This window comes from Myotis nattereri (assembly GCF_964212035.1).
Source record: "Myotis nattereri genome assembly, chromosome: 8".
Classification (NCBI taxonomy): domain Eukaryota; kingdom Metazoa; phylum Chordata; class Mammalia; order Chiroptera; family Vespertilionidae; genus Myotis; species Myotis nattereri.
This window is the reverse complement of record NC_138083.1, coordinates 82,012,000-82,029,335: the sequence shown is the minus strand read 5'-3', so window position 1 is coordinate 82,029,335 and position 17,336 is coordinate 82,012,000. Positions and strand designations below refer to the sequence as shown.

Below are 17,336 nucleotides of genomic sequence, written 5' to 3'. Positions count from 1 at the left end.
CCCTGAGGTCACATGCCAGTCAGTGGTGGAGCCAGGTTTTGACCTGGCGTTGATGCTTTACTCCTGCACTGCAGGTGTTTTCCAGACGACTGGAGCCTTCCCAAATGATATCAATGGACTTGCGACATTTTTAATTTAAAATATGAATTATTTCATATCCCAGAAGGAGAAACAAACAAAAAACACCACCCAAAACAAAACACAAAAGCCAACCTGTGTATCATTACATTTGTGACACCCAATGAAAGCCCAGGGAAAGTTTTGGGCCATTGTACACTGGCTTCTTCCCTTGGAACAACATTTCCATCACATCCTCTTCTCCAGCACCCCTGCTCCTCATTATCTATGGCAAACACAGCTATTTGATCATAAGCACTTTCTTTATCTATTTCAGGACAGCCTCAGAATTCTTCTCAACACCGACAATCAACCAATTAGTCAGCACTGGCACTTGATAGTAAACTTATTTTCCCCCTCTAACCTTAAGAAAGATGTGGATGCTGCACAAGTTTGAGAGGAGGGGTATGTCAAGGCCGGGGGTTGACAGCGGGCAGAGGCCTGGCCATGGGCACTTCCAAGCCTCACAGAATAGTCTTCGCTCAGCAAGTTCACCGAGGCTCATATCCTTTGGTGCCAGTTTTGGAGGAGATCACATAGCTGACAGGTTGTCCATTCTCTGATTAGAGAGCTTCAATTTCCTAGAATGTCATTTCTTAAAGCACTGCTGTCTGTCTTCCAGAAATATCCACTCTCTGTAGCTACTCAGAGTATGTCTACGGTAACCTAAGATGGCTATGGAAGAGAGAGCCACCAAGAAAACAGGTTGTTAAACTGGTATATTAAGATATTTGTGGATACTGAGATGGTCTTGTTCTATAGGCATGCCTGTGGAAGGCATCAGGATCTGAGGAGAGCGGTTTAGCTGCCTGGACCAGGTGCCATTGTCCTGGAAGTAGTAGGTAATGACTCTTAGGAGGAAGGTGTTCAAATCCACCCCATTAATACCCCACAGCTCAACTCAACATGGTGATTCCCTGGGGACCATCTTGTCAGAACCGTGAGTTACAGAGTTATGGAAAGGATGACAAATAATATGAGACTCAACCAGTGGGCAGGTCTGGCGGTAAAGGGATTCAAGGGCTGATGGGTTCACTTAGTTCCACCACCAGGTGAGCAAGAAGAGCTCAGGGTTGGGAGTTAGGACAGCTGGACCTGTGTCCAGTCTCTTTTACGATCTGGACAGTTCCCTGGATAAGCTGTGGTTTCCTCATCTACAAAGTGAGGGGTTTGAATTATTATTTTTAAAAGAGCTCTTCCAGTTTGAAGCTTCTGGAATCTAAATTCACTTTAGAATTCTTAGTAAAGATTCCTGTCTCAAGACTGGCCTCCCCCAGACACCAGAGCCCAACAGAAGAAAGAAACAGAAAAAGATCTCTTCTTTCTCTGCCTCTGAAAAGTCAGATGGTCCTGTTGCCTAGGGGGTCTACCTGGTCCATTTCTCTCCCCTGGGACCTCTTACCTGGGCTCCTTTTGATGTCCTGCACAGGCTGGAGGAATCTAGACCATTGAGGTTTGGGAAGAAGCTTCTTTCTGATTGGGTGGCGTCTCTGGTCCTCAACTCCAGGCGGTGGACTTCTCCCTAAACCCAAACCCCTTCAATTCCTGAAGCCCTCCAGCCCATCCTCTTGCTGACTTTCTGTAAATTCTCTTTGCATTTCCTAACCCTATGCCTGGCACATGCCTTCCAGTTGAGGAAGGGTACCATGGAGGATGAGGGAGAGAAAAGACAAATGCTCTCTCTGGCCTTCCCGACAAAGGATTACTTTCTAAACTCCCCAGGGAATCCCAGCTCCTGCTACCATGGTTCCCTGACCTGGTTTGATCAGGCAGATTTCCTTTAAAGGGGCAGAGCCGGGGACGCTCGAGCAGTAGCTTTCATGTCCTCCTTCAGGCGTTACCATCAGTTACTCCTCTCATTAGAATTCTCTCTCCAGTATTTGCCTTTAAAGCAATCATCTAAGAGTTGTCTCCTCAGGGGGCCAATTTGCTTTCTAACCTCAATAAACTCTCTCAATTCCCCATGCAGGCAGGCCACAGGCTGGGGAACAGTGTTGCCATCAGCATCTTGATGGAAATTTATGTACAGCCCAACACTGGATGCTGTCTTTCTGGTTCTGTGGAAATTTTCAGACCTTGCCTCCTTCTGCCTTCTACTGACTGGTGTCTTGGGGACTCACCATGGGACCCTCTCAGAGCAAGAAGGGAATAACCTAACCCCCGCCTCCAGAAAGGATGCCGAGCTCTATATATCAGGGAAGCCAGCCCTCCCAAGTCCCATGAGGCTGTGGGATCTAGAAGGCTGGGGTTTGGGGAGGGGGCCCAATCAAAACATGTTTTGTTTGGCTTTGTGTATGATAGGTCAAGCATTACCCTCCCCTCCCTTGGGCTTGTGTATCCTTCTCCTCTCCCCCTTCCCCGACTCTGTGACAGGGTGTGAGGTGGCCTACCCAAGCTCAGAAACAGAACCTCATGCTGCAGAAATTAGCTACACCTGAGTAGACAAACTCCACACTGACGTCAAACCCCCTGACCACTGTGCCAGGTGTTTTGGAACTGCCAAAGAGGGGTCTTGATCTGATCACGGAGGGCCTTCAAAAGGAGGAAAGCAAACAAAGGTGAGGGTGGGGTGGGGGTGAGGAACCTGGCAGGCCCCACATTCCAGGGACAGGTGGGAGCTGACTGCAGACCTGTTTCCTGCACAGAGGGCCCTCCCTTGGTGTTGAAAGTTCAGGGCCCATGGCTGTCTGCTGACGACACTTTTACTTATTCCCCGGATTACTGGTCTCTTGGTTCAGCCTTGGATGCCTATCCCTTGCCTTCTTGCACTGGCATCTCCTGAAATTCTTGTGGTTCCCTCACTCCAGCCCCCTAGGCACCTGCACCAGAAGCAACAGGAGGATTCTACCCATGCACAACATGTTAACCAGTTTGAAAAGACAGGAAATGTCTATTTTGGAAGAACCATCCAGGGAGTTCACATGCCACTCCATGAGCCAAATGGAAGTGTAGTGAGTATCAGTCACACATACTAGAGTAGACACAGGGTGGGCAACCAACTGCCCTTCTGGAAAGCAGAAGAATAAGATGGAACCTTGTTTCTGACAGGTCCTACCGAAGACTGGTGTACAATGGCCCAGAGCTTTCCTTGGCCTTTTATTGGGTGGCACAAATGTAATGATATACAGGAGGGCTTTCGGGTTTTATTTTGGCAACTTTTGTTCCTCCTTCTGGGATATGAAATAATTCAAAACTAAAAAAAATTAACCAACAACTCCCCAAGACAACTGCCTGTACCTACAGATTATTGCCCTGAGGCTCAGTTAATCAGAATTCACTTCAGAACGAAGTTTCCAATGCTCATGGCTCCCTTCAACTCTACATGTCTACGTCTCAGAGGGAGGAGGCTGCATTGATCACCAGAGTCTAAACTTGGAGAAGTTGGATTCTTCCAGAGGAAGAGGCCAGAGTTTATGAAGAATAAATGCAAGCTGAGCTAAATGTTCTCTAAAGAGCTACTTCCTTTACTTCATCTGTTCCAGCAGCCTGTGCAGCTGTAGGAGGTGCTGGGGGCTTCTAATTATTGATTCACATACTTTAAGAGGACTTTTCTGGTAATCTCTTCACTTCCCTCTTTGGGACATTGGAAGGACAGAAGGATTCCCTATGGATTTGTCTATTTTCTCAGAATGGCAAGAGGCAGGAAAAGGCAAGCAAGTTAAAAATAATCTCACATAAAAAAATGCCCAGCTGGTGTGGCTCAGTGGTTGAGCACCAATCTAAAAGCAAGGAGGGCATGGTTCAATTCCTGGTCAGGGCACATGTCTGGGTTTCGGGCTCAACCCTAACAGGGAGCATGCAGGAGGCAGCTGATCAATGATTCTCATAATTGATGTTTCTATCTCGCTCTCCCTCTCACTTCCTCTTAGAAATCACTAAAAATATATTAACCCCCCCCCCCCCCACACACACACACACAAATGCCTTTAAAATTGCCAAATGAGACTGAGGTTTATTGAGTAGAAATCATAGTCACCCTGAAACTACCAACCCCTAACTGGTTTTATACTGTAGCTGTCCCCAAGCCCTTGCAGCCTTATGACCCAAGAAAGCAAAGACTCTTACAGGAAGCACAAAAAATGGAAGCACATGGGTTTGATGTAGCCACAGATACAGGCCAGGAAGACTGAGTATCTTGATGGGCAGATATTAGAGGGTTGACCAGAAGAACCACCTGAGAGAGGAGAGTGATGGGGAGAAGGTGAAGGACAAGGCATAGCTGAGTTATGTTGGTCCCTTATCTTGCATCTACACAAAAAACCATGGTGAGCATTTTGGTAAACTGACCCCATGGCTAGTCAGTTAAGCCCTAGGACAAGCTGCAAAGGCAACAATGGTATATTTTGGGTACATTCCATCTCTATGTTCTTAACTTTTTGCTACCTCAGTAATATCTCCTCCTCATTCCTCTGTAGTCACCTAGGGCCATGGAATCACTGAAACTTGGAAGAGAAAGTCTACAGTGGTTATCTGGTCTACCCCCACCAAAGTAAGCATCCCCAACAGGCCTCTGGTTCCTGGCCTGCACTGCCAGAGCAGGGAACTCAGGGTTTCACAGGACAACTTCCAGTGTTAAAAAACACCCCTCTCCACTGATTCAAAGTCTGCCTGCTTATCATTCCCTCCTAGTGGGTCTTGTTCCATGCTCCAAAGTAACTTTGAGTTACCACATGTATTACCTCATACTATAGGCCCAGTCATTTCTTCTTTTCCTAAACCAAATACAGCACCTTCACTAGCATTCCTGATGAGCCAGGGGGGCTTCAGACCTTAGTCACTCAGCAGACCCTTCCTTGCCAAAGACTCTCTTAAAATGTGCTACCCATTTTTTCCTTTGTACCCTCCCCTCCTTTTTCATTCAACCTATTCCCAGAAATCATTCCTTCAATCTAAGATGCAAATGACTGATCATGCTTACTGTGTTATCTTCCCAGAACTGTTTATATTTTAACAGGTTCAAATATAAAGGATGGCTGGGAATGTTTGGGCATAGGTAATGGCAAGATAGAAGACAAGTGGAGAACAGGCACTGAAAATTTCTGGGACCCTTAAAATCCTCCTCGATACTTTTTCTGAATAGGATACCAATCCAACAGATGCTTCACTCAAAATAATGAAACTGGTGCTGTTAACTTATGTGGCTCAGGCAATCTGTGGTGTGATCTACATCTTCACCTCGGGTGAGACTACTCACCTGGCCAGGCAAATCCCCATAAAATGAATTCCTTGAAGGCAGGAACTGGTCTGAGTCTTTCCTGGTTTGTTGTCAAGTGGGGGCCTGAGTAACATATTAACAGTTCCTCATACAATGTCACCTGGGTGAATGAGTGAATGAGGTCAGGCCTCAAGGCAGAGTTTTTAGGGCCTTGGCTCATGCAAGTTGGCAAGTGTTCTTGAGCTACCAATACAGGCGCCCATTAGTCAGGGAATAAGGGGAATGACAGACATTTGGGGCCATGAGTTACCAGAAGCTGTATCTGATTTACAGAGCAAGAGGAGATAGACAACAACAAAAGAATAATAGAAACACACGTGGAGATTCAATTGTGACTCCCATCTTAAAGATACTGCGAAATGAAAACATGATTTTTGAACTAAAATATTCAACTTATCTGTTGAATTGAAGAAAAGACAGGCTACTGTTGGGATCTGAGTCAATGGTCTAGAAGATCAGGTGGAAGAAATATCTCAAAGCAGAGCAAAAATACAAATGGTAAACATTGCGAAGGAGAAGAGCAACTTGGAGCAGAGACCAAGGAGAACTGACAAATGAATAACAGGCATCCCGGAAATAGAAAAAGGAAGAGAGAGAGGAAAAGCACTAACCAGACACACGTTAGCTGAAGAAAGGCTTGAGTTTGCAGCTTGAAAGGCAGTATTTGTGGGAAAAGACTTGGGCTTAACTTCATAAAATCCCTGAACTCCAAAGATAAGGGGAAAACCTTACAAGCTTCTAGAAAGAAAGAGCAGGTTGTTTATAAAATGAAAGGATGATATTGATATTAGATTTCTTATTTGTAACACTTGGCAGCCAGAAAATGAAGACACAACACCTCCAGACAACTGAGGGGAAAGGCTATATAGCCCAGACACCCCAGCTGAAACGCCATTCACTTAGCAGGAGAAAGAAACTGTGGACATGCAAACAGTCAGAGAATGTGTCACCTGTATTCTGTCATATATTATTTGAAGAAAACAAAAAAGAAGGACTTCTAAACAGGTAATTAATGAATAAGAACCAAGATCACAAAACAGGGGAAGGTGATGAATAGAGAACACAGTGATAAAAGCTAACACGCCCAATATAAATAGTAAACTCCAAAGCCACAATGATAGAATTCCTTTTTGTTTGTTTGTTTAAAAAAAGAGAAATATTGCAAGGGGAAAAAGAAATTATGATCTCGGCAAAATCTAGAGGTGGAAAATATTGGAGAAGCGAGTGTGTTAGGGATGAGGACCTTGGGGAGGAGTGAAAGTAGTATAAAGGTTTTCATTCCACAGGGTGAGCAAGGAGCATTGGCAAAATGGGGTAGCTTGTGTGGGTAAACTATTTAGTGTCTTGCTTTTATATAACAACAGAGAAATACAGTTTTGCTTATGAGCATTGGGAAAGAAACAGTGACCACTAGTGGAATGGAAGAAATATAGCAGAGCTTCCAAATGAACAAAGGAAAGAAAGAAAAAGATAGTAACATAATCGAATGTGCAAAAGGAGAAAAGTTCAGAAAACAAAAAGTAAATAGTAAAAACAAAGTGAAATAAATAAAAGAAGCATATTGATTGGTACAATAAATATGAAGGGGTTCAATTATCCTACTAAATTACAGAAACACTTAGCTTAGGTTAAATATAAAACATTGCTCTATGTTATTTTTAAGATATACAGTTAAAAGAAAATAATAATGGTTAAAACAAAGGTATAAGAAAATATCAGAAAGTAGGTATGGCAACATTAATAAGCTGATATGAGGTTAAAAGCACTAATGATCATAAAATGAGCAGTTGTAATAGTAAAAGATAAAATCTATGAAGAATCAATGATAGTCAATAGGCATCAAACAACATAGCTGCTACATATATGAGGCAAAGGTTTTACAAATACAAAAGAGTTTATTAAGCTATACAATTATAGTTGAATTTTTAAAAAAATATATTTCATTGGTTTTTCACAGAGAGGAAGGGAGAGGGACAGAGAGTTAGAAACATTGATGAGAGAGAAACATTGATCAGCTGCTTCCTGCACACTCCCCACTGGGGATGTGCCCGCAACCAAGGCACATGCCCCTGACCGGAATCAAACCTGGGACCTTTCAGTCCACAGGCCGACGCTCTATCCACTGAGCCAAACGGGCTACGGCTATAGTTGAATTTTAATAAACCCATTTCATAATTAAGATCCCATGAACAAAAAATAAATAAGCACATAGAATAATTGAATGATGCAATTAATAAATCAATTTAATGTCTTTCTTTCAAATAAAAATTTGCATTTTATATGTCCAAAATCAATCAAGTAATTGGCTACAAAGAAAATTTCATAAAATTTTAAAATAGAGATTTTACAGGCAATATTCTCTGTCTTAATCTAATAAAACTAGGTATAGAAAGTTTAAAAGTATCAAAAAGTTCCTAAGTGCTGGAAATTAAAAAACACATTCTTAAATAATCCTTGGATCAAAGGGAAATCAAAACTAAAATTACAAACTACTTAAAAACTGATAAAAGTAGAATACTTCAAAACCTACAGTACACAGCTAAAGGTGTACACAGAGGAGAATTAATAGCCTTAAATTACTTTGTCATTAAAGGAAAAAGATCTAAAATGAAGAAACTTTACATCACTTAAAAAAAAGAACATTTAAACAAAACACGAGAAAACAGGAAAAAAAATCAATAAAATAAAGAACAAACTGCAACAAGTAGAAATAACAAATTAATTACAAACTGCTTCCTTGTCAAGGCCAATAAAATGGATGAATCTCTCACAAACCTGATTAAGGAAAAGAGAGAGCAAAATCACATAAGATTAGAAATTTCAAAGGAGACAAAGCCACAGATATACAAGAGATTGAATTATTGTGAAAACATTATGAGTAACTCTATGGCATCAAAAATTTAAAACTAAAGAAAATATATTATTTCCCAGTAAACAAATTCTCAAGTTTGACCAAGAAGAAGTAGAAAACTTGACTATGTCAATTACCATAAAAGTGATTGGAAAGATGATTTGAGATACATGATTTAAAAATACAGCAGGACAATGCTGTTCCACGCTGACAATGAAACTCTTCCATGTAGCAGAGAAGATGAAAATGGGAGGGGGAGATGGTGAAGCCAGAGGGAGAGGAAATGATAAGATTTGGGGAGGGGACAGGGAAAAGGGGTGTGCGTGATAAAAAAAGAGATTTTAAGACAATGTTTCCTCTAAAGTCCCCTTCTCCCCAGTCCCACACTTATATTCCTTCTCTCTTTAATGACTGCTTATTAATGTTCAGCCACAAACACTTATGTTCAGCTTTCCAAAAGCCTCTGCTGGTATTCGGGGTGATAGTAGATAATATCAGTGGCCTGCCCTCTTGCAACCTCATGCTGGTGGTGAGAATGTGTAAGTTTAGGTCTCCTGCCTCTACTCATTCAGGGCGTCAGTGAGATGGGGAAGTGCTGGTGAAGGTGGGGCAAGGTCACTCCAGGGAGCTCTCCTGTCCCTTGAGACTATTTGGGCTACTTCAGAGGACATCTGGGCATCTGTCTGTGGCCTGTAGACAGTGTGATCTGCACGGGGCAGACTTCTCAGAGGCCTGGGGATTTTTACTTCTGCTCAAACTAGCAGATAATTTGTTTTTCTATTTCTACGTAAATATCTGGCCATTTTGGTCACAGTGTATAATAGACTTTCTGGGGGCCCTGTGGTTTTTCCAGACTTGCTGGGCATATAATTTTCCTTTTTCTGACTAACTTAACTTCTATCTATTTGTCTTCAAATGAGTTTGGCATCTTGTAATATAGTTAAATTCTTCATTCCTGGAGGGGAGGGGAGTTGTTAAAGTGGAAACTTGGGAGGAAAAACCCCCCTTAAAACCTAGATCCCTGTGATCAAAGTGGTACCTCATAAATGACAAACTATGAAGTGGGGAGGGAAGAGAAGAGAGGGGAGGAGATAGTTACCCAAGTGAGCTGAAAGAATTTTCATATCCAACTAGTTTTCCTCTCCCGGAAATCCAATAAAAGACAGTTCAGTTCTTGGGCGGAGCTTCTCAAGGGCTTAATGGAGAGAAGAGGCGATTTCCTAGGGCAATTAGTGGGGTATCTCTGATTCTGTTATCTCTTGTTAGAATACCTTAGGGTCTCCCTTTCATTTTGGGTAATTGTGCCCTGCTGGAAGCCTGGCTGGGAACTGAGCCCCCGAGCTTCCTACAGAGGCCTCTGCATCACAGGATGGGGGACTACCTGGCCTTCACACTCCCTTCCAACCCTGAGCTTCTATGAGCCTCCCTGCTCTTGCTGCTGGAAACTCCTGGGCTTCCGAAGGGTCATGGTTTTTTCTTCCTTGCACGGTGGTGAGCCCACTGGCAGAGGGGGAAACAGAGTGAGGAAGTGGAGGACGGCGAGCCTTAGGAGTGGTTCCCAGACATCTGTGTGGAAGGAGGGACGGTTAAATCTGCACCTGCTGGCACACATCACTGGGTCTGTCATTCTCTGAGGGCATCAGGGTGCATCTTCCTGAGTCTGGTCATACTAATCTCACTTTCTTGTGTCCCCTCCATTTCCTAAGAATTTTCACACTATCACCCGGCAGGTACATGTCTGTGGAATAGAACCTGGTGGTGTCTTTTGGGCCTGCTGACTGCCCATCCATGCCTGACCATTGTTGTGTTGACTATGTGTAGCAGGCACTGACATACTACTGTTCAGAGGCCACATCTAGCTTGCTGTTTGATGAAGTCTTATATCAACTCAACCACTCCCATTCATTTATATACCATCCCAGGCTATTTTTCACTACAACAATAAAGTTGAGTATTTGCAAAAGAGACTATGGCCTCCAGAGCCAAAAATATTTGACCCTTTCCAGAAAAAGTTTGTCAACTCCTGATCTATATACAACTAAATACTAAATGCAAGCTAGTTATTGTATTAATTGGAAGGGCAAATTATAAAATTCATGAATAATTGTTTGTTTATGTAAAGTCAAGGTTAACCATTGAAATATCAGATCTCAAAGAGCCTCCAATACCCATAAGCAAATAAGAAAATGGAATAAACTTCCCCAGCTATTCACAAATGAGCTCAGGTATTCTCCTCAACTGGAATTTCTGCCCAATGTTGCTGGTTTGAGTTACACTGAGAAACACTTACCCTTTATAATAAAAGTCACACGTAGGATTCTAATTAATTAATTCCTTTCTACTATGGAATATCACCTTGCCCTTTACTCCGACCACTAAATGTTTGAGACTCCCTATTTAGACACTTCCAGTGCCATAGTTGTCAGTGTAAGGTTTTATGCAAAGCTGTATGTACCCATCAGCTAGTAGCTCTGTGTACTATGGTGACTTCAATTCTTTGCATGTGTTCCCTGAATTTTCACTCACTCTGTGTCTGCCTAGGAACCACTCATTAAGATCAATTTTATAGCATCTATTATTCAGTTAAACATGCCAACAAGATTATCTCTTAATCACCTTCCCCAAATACTAAATACAAACAAATAATATTCTTGTTTTAAGTCGATGACTTTGAAAACACATGACTTGCTTCTAACTCCAGTAAGCTTGTTACCAACTTCCTCTAATGTCACATGATGGATAGCTATGGCAATTTGGTCAGAGAGAGAAAACCGGCATCTGGAAAGAGAGTTGTTGGTGTTTGGTTCCGTACAGGTGCAAGGAGAGGCAAAGAAAGAGGTGCTGTAGCTGATTGACCCAGAATCAAGACCACAGGGAGCAGAACAAGGTTCAGGCAAAGAGCATTTCTGCCTAGAACTTGGCTAGTCACCGCTGGAGGACTTCTCTTCTTCAGTGCTTTTCAAGGTCAGATAATAGATGCGGTTGGCCTCTGGGTAGGTGACCTTGCTGAGGGGCAGCTTGTAGATGGCGGGGTTGTTGGTTGTCAGGAGCATGAAGATGAGGGTGGAGAGGCAGAAGGCCCAGGTGCCTGGTGGTACACCAACCTGGAAGAAAAGCACTGGTGTCTGAAAATGTTCCTAGACTCCAGGGACCCTGGGGGAGAAGGATGTGGTAGGGATTGAGGTTGGGACAGCTCTCCTAGTGACAGCATTGGTTTCTGGAGTCATAAGGACAGAGGAGTTGGTCTATGAATTTGAGGTATTGTCACCTTTGGACACAACCAGAATCTTTTAATGATGAAGCTGAAAATTGGCCTAGAAATGATGGTCTCCAACATCCAGTCAAACACAAGTACTATCTGTGCATCCTTGTTCTCCACTATTGGTTGCATCACACACACACACACACACACACACACACACACACACACGCGCGCGCGCGCGCGCGCGCGTGATGCACACTTCAGAGGCAACTATACCCAGTTGCCAGTGCTTCTTAGGACAAACCCTAGATAATTTTTGACAAAGGCGTTGTGCAGAGTATTGGCTACTATAACCCCCTCAGGATTCTTCCTCAAGACTCCAAACATCCTGAAGCCCTGGCTAGGGACGGGCACAGTGTTCAGGAGAGTCCGAACTTACCACTGCCATTATGTTGGAGAGGGCTGCTCCCATGTACGCACAGAACAGGGCTGCAGAGGAACAAGGATCACCGAGTCAGCTCCCAGGGCCCACCCCTAACCCTCTCCAAGAGCAGGGATCTCAGCCTGTCTCCAGCAGCCTCAGTGTCTATACCACATCTTGACATGTGGCCCATCTCCCACCAGACTGTGCATTCTCTGAAGGCAGAGGGTAAAACTTTCATATCCTTTTATCCCCTCCCATTTCCATGGTGGCCTTGCATAGAGTCAGGGGTCACTTAGCATCTTTTACTTGTCCACACTGACTTTGAGATGGTTGAGCATAGGCCTGAATGATTACCTGTCTGTGGGGTGAGTGGTCAGACTATATAAGCTCCAGATGAGGCCCCTCCTGTTCGAGATTCTGAGCAAACATGATGCCATTGGACTTTCACCAAGTCCCATCAGAGCTGGACTTTATTGATTCTCTGAGCTCATTCCTAGGAGCCAGTCATCTGGGTTCAACCACAGGATGTGGGCCCCCAGGACAGTTAGGGGAGAGCTGCCATAGCCCTGGTGCCTCTGGACAAGCTCCTTCTGCCCCGGCCCCTTTGTTCTCTCTGTTTCTCTTTCCAGAACACCTTCTCCACTCTCTGCCTGTCCAGATCCCACCCTGAAAGTGTTGAGATGAACCTCAACCTCCCTCTGAAACCTCCCCAGAAGGTTCTAGCCACAGGAACCTGCCACTTTTTTGAAGGCCAAAGGCAGTCCCAATCTGATCCTCAAAATACCTGGTGCTTTTTATTTAACAAATATTTACTGAGGTCACTGTCTCCATGTCCACCCTTGTGCTATGCTGAGGGGGATATAAGGGGCATGGAAGTCATTTAGCATTTCCACACCGAAGTGGGAGAAAACAAAAGGAAAGCTCTCCTGGATGCGATTCTGCCCTGTCTCTAGTTTTGCTTATTAAAATCCTGCTGTTTCCAGAGAATGTAAGCAAACCAGGGCAGAAAGGCTGATGGAAAGATGGGCCTGGGGTTTGAATCTGCCATTAATAGCTGAGTTCTAGGTTCATTAATCCCTCTGAGTCTCATTTCTTCATCTGTAAAATGGGTTGACAATCCATGCCTGGTAGTGATCTTGGGAGGATTAAGAGGGTTCATATGTTTATATGGCACAGAGTGTGGTGCTGGATGCAGATATAATGATTATGCTCAATTTCTCTTCGGACACAGCATTCTGTCTTTACTCTTACACATTCAAGCTTCCATAGAGCTATATTATATTTTTCTTAGATCTCAATGCTCCCAAGTACACCATCTCATTAGATCGTTCCAACAATCTTTTTAGACATCACAACCTTAATAGCTGTGCAATGGATCCTCTTTTGCTAGACCATGTCCTCATGACACTACTGTGTCTTCCATGCCTCGCCTGGGGTCTGGAACTTAGCGGTGCCCTACAAATCGTTGTTGAATGAAGAGTTACTGAGAGTAGGAATGCACTATGTGATGGAGGAGGCACCTCAAGTCGCCCAGCTGTGAAAGACCCAAGCCACTGGTCCTTCTGTCACTGTTCTCACTTCTGATTAGTGGTCACCATGGGTTTCATCACCAAAGGTAGGTGTCGGGGAGGGAGGAATAGCAGAGTGACTTGGTTGTCAGCTTTCCCAAATACTCACCACAGACGAGGGCCAGCAGGTGGGTCTGCCAGGTGAGGGCGTAGAACATGCCCCCGATGGCAATGCAGGCGAGGACGCAGTTGTAACTCCAGAGGCCCATGTAGATCGTCTCAAAGGGCGTGGCCACTGTCAGGGCTGTGGGATAAGGTGTGGTGTTTCTGGTTGGTTCTGGGTCACAGCACAAAGGCATCTTGTGGCTGGTGCTGGGATCAGGGTGGCCTCATTCCAGCCTTTCCCCCTGACACCTGCTATAGCTACCCATCAAAGGAGCCTCTACAGATGGTGCCTGGTCTCTGGAAACCAGCAATGGGAACAGAGCAGTGGTTTCCAAGCTGGTTTTCAAAGATTTGACGCAGATCTATGGCTACTTCCAGCGTTGCGGGGAGGGTAAGGCCATGGGACTCTAGCCCTCTCTTTGGCCAGAGAAGCTACATTTTTAGCAAGAAAGATTTCAATTGAAAACATTCTGCTTCAAATGGTTGAGAAAAAGCATGAATGTGCATACATAGACATATGGAGATGGAGAAGTGATACAGCAAAATGGGTGAGATGTGAACAATTGGTGAATCTGGGTAAAGGATTATGGGTGCCTCTTGAGCTACTTTTATTTTTGATAAGTTTGAAATTTTTTCCAGGTAACTTTTTTTTAAAGTTCTGTTTCTAAGACATTTTTGCAAAATATTGGAATGAGTCAACAGGTTCCTATTCCCAATGCCCCGAACTCTAATTTCTGACTCTGTTGTCCACATACACATATCTAGGTGTGTGTACACACATATATATATATGTAGACATACTAAATTACATTTTCAAGTGGCAATAGAATCTTTGAGAATATTTTTTTCTTTTAGCTTACTCAAAATTTCAAAGTGTTGGCTCACTTATGCTCCTGCCTATCAGCTTCTGCTTCTACCCCTTAGCTCCTAGGGGCTCAGTCTGCAAGCCTACTGGTCTTCATTCCACTTGCATCTCTCCATGTGTCCTGCTACTGCAATCTGCTCCCTTTGGAGAGTCAAGAAATGGAGAAGTAACCTGTTATGGTTTATGAACTCCAGTGAAGATAGCAAGTATAGAATATTTGTTATGTGTGTGTGTGAGAATGACCGTGGGAAAATGATCCCTGCAGAGAGGGGTGCTGTCCTACCTGCTAGCATCCCCACGATGGAGCCAATGGCTGCATGCAAGCAGATGAGTGGCGAGCAGATGAACAGAGCCACCAGGAACACACCACCTGTCCAGGGATTGTCACAGCCGTACACCTGGCCAACCCCGACGGGGATGGCTTGTAGCAGCTGCAAAGTAAACAGAATCCAGGTCACTGGAGTGTGGGCTGGTCATGCAAAGACCAGACTCGGGGCCAGGACTAAGCCATTCCTGGGGGGTGGGTGGGTAATGGGGCTGAACGGGAGTATGGCTGTGCCCTCCAGTGTGTGAGAGAAGATGGGAGGGTGTGACCTGGAACAAACAGCTTCTCACTCCACCACCTTGCAGGCATCTGAGCATTGCTCATGCAAAGCCAAGCAGGGCTCCCCAACCCAGGGGCTGGCAGGGTGTTTCTGAGGGACACATGGCTTCTACTTTGAGGGAACCTCCTCTCTAGATTACCATTGGGGATTTCAGTGAACTACGGGAAATCCTAGAAATACTCTAGGAATATTGGGACCATTCAAGGCCATTTTGATGGATGATGGCCCAAAGGGCACTTAGCACATTGGTGGCCAAGCCCAAGCTGCAGCCTCTGAGCTTGACCCCTAGTCTCTTGGTGGCTGCTGCATTCAGCGTTAGCCTGGGGTCTAGGAGGCCCTGGGAAGGAGGAGCACTCAGCACTGAAGAAAGTACTGTGAGACCGTCTGGAGAGCACAAAGCCCAGCCGTCCCTGCGCTGAGCGTCGTTTGGTGATGTTGGGATTGAGGATGATTAACTGGCAGTGATGTCAGATGGCCTTTTCCCGCTCACGCTGAATCACCCACATTCTGGCTGTCCTTTGAGGGCAAAAAGGAAGGGAAGGAGATCGGCAGGGCAGGGAGACCCCTGGCCTGGGGCTTGAGGGCTACAGCTCTCAGGGGGCCTCTGTACAAGGTTGTGTGACCATGGGCATGTCACCTCCTCATTCTAGGCTCTGGTGCCCTCCGCTCTAATGAGGAGGATGGCCCCGCAGATGATCTTCTAGCTTTAAAATCCTGCAAACTCTTTTTTCCACGACCAGATCATATAACCTGTTTGAGGACAGGGCTCCCTGTGGCAGGGTACTGACTAGGTGCTAAATAACATGTATTGGATAGCTCAGTGGTTTTTAAACTTTGGGTACACAGGAACCACCTACATATCTTTACAAACAATGTTGATGCCTGGCTCCTCCCAGACTTCCTGACTTAACTGGTATGGAGCATGACTGTGCCTCAGGGGTTTTGGATGTGCAACAGAGTTTGGGGACCAATGGGTTAGTTATTGACAATCTATTGTAGATGTTGGGAGTTCACTGTCTTTCTCCCATTGGTGAAATTTTGTACTTTTTTCACAACTTGATTGGATTTTGCAGTTAGTCTGATCTTTTTTTTGCTTGAGTAGTCTCCCAGAGCTTTTAGGAGTTGTCCACCCTTGTCTCTGAGGAGGTGGCCTTTTAATAACCAGGCACTGTCTGGGCTAGACCCTACAGACTTGTGCAAGGAATGACAGGGTGGGGCCCTGTGTTATTTAAAGGAACCCGAAACACTTTGTGCCAGTCCAGGAACCTCAGCTTAAGTGGGGGGACAGGCTGGAAAGCTACTCAATAAATATTCCACGACTTCCTGAAGTCTGAGGAATGCTGAGGGGAATAGGGCTCCCACCTTCCATCTGGGAACACAGATTTTAAGCCCAAGCAGCCAAGAATGAGAGGAATGAGGAAACAAGCTGACTTGGAAAGAAGCCTGGATTTAGAATGAAGATTCCTTCTACAGGGACTTGGTGAACTATAGTCCCAGGAGGCCTGCCTCCCCTCCCCGCTGCTTTTCAGGCCATAGCTGACACCCTGGTGTGAGGGGAAGTCAGGTGTATGGTGGAAATTTACTGAGCGCCAGGCTCCTCATACTCTGGATAATCCTCATGTGACAACAACATGCCTGTTCAACAAAAAGGAAGTCACTCCCCTCATTGTTTTAAAGAGAAAGAGGGAAATGGCATTGAGTCTTCAAATCAGCTCTGGATGGTAGAAGAGAAGCCTGTTGTCAGAGTGGTGGTGGGGTGGGGAGCTCAGAGAGTGTGTTTGGGTTTCAGGGTATGTGGATTTGGGTTCTACCACTTTCTAACTGTTTATTTGGAAGGTGAACAAGAGCCATCTCTTCCTTGTGGCCCTTTCCACCCTGGCCCCCTCAGTGATGAACTGTACAGTCACACAATACAGGTGGGTGGGGCCTTTCTCTCTGGCAATACCACACATCACTGCAGCTATCACTTGGACCATGCCTCATGGATAGGGCATGGATTGGGTCTTCAATATATATATATATATATATATATATATATATATATATATATATATATATATATATATATTGTTAATCCTCACCTGAGGATTTTCCATTGATTTTTAGAGAGAATGGGAGGGAAGAAGAAGAAGAAGGAGAAGAAGAAGAAGAAGGAGGAGGAGGAGGAGGAGGAGAAGGAGAAGGAGAAGGAGAAGGAGAAGAAGAAGAAGAAGAAGAAGAAGAAGAAGAAGAAGAAGAAGAAAGAGAGAGAGAGAGGGAGAGAGAGAGATTGGTTGCTTCCCATACGTGCCCTGACCAGGGCTGGGGATTGAACCTGAAACTGAGGTACATGCCCTTGACTGGAATTGAACCTGGGAACCTTCAGTCTGTGGGCTGACTCTCTA

General features: G+C 44.6%; 1 protein-coding gene across 1 annotated transcript in view; it reads right to left on the bottom strand.

The window, feature by feature from the left end:
- The window catches only part of SLC14A2 (solute carrier family 14 member 2), a gene marked incomplete at its 5' end in the record, with an annotated part of 45,329 nt that overhangs the window by 17,023 nt on the left and 10,970 nt on the right, over positions 1 to 17,336 (bottom strand). Inside the window, 4 exons of the mRNA XM_081096513.1 lie at positions 11,113 to 11,287; positions 11,825 to 11,874; positions 13,487 to 13,621; positions 14,631 to 14,778. Of these exons, the coding sequence (XP_080952639.1) occupies positions 11,113 to 11,287; positions 11,825 to 11,874; positions 13,487 to 13,621; positions 14,631 to 14,778 (508 nt within the window). The remainder of the gene's footprint in view (positions 1 to 11,112; positions 11,288 to 11,824; positions 11,875 to 13,486; positions 13,622 to 14,630; positions 14,779 to 17,336) is intronic.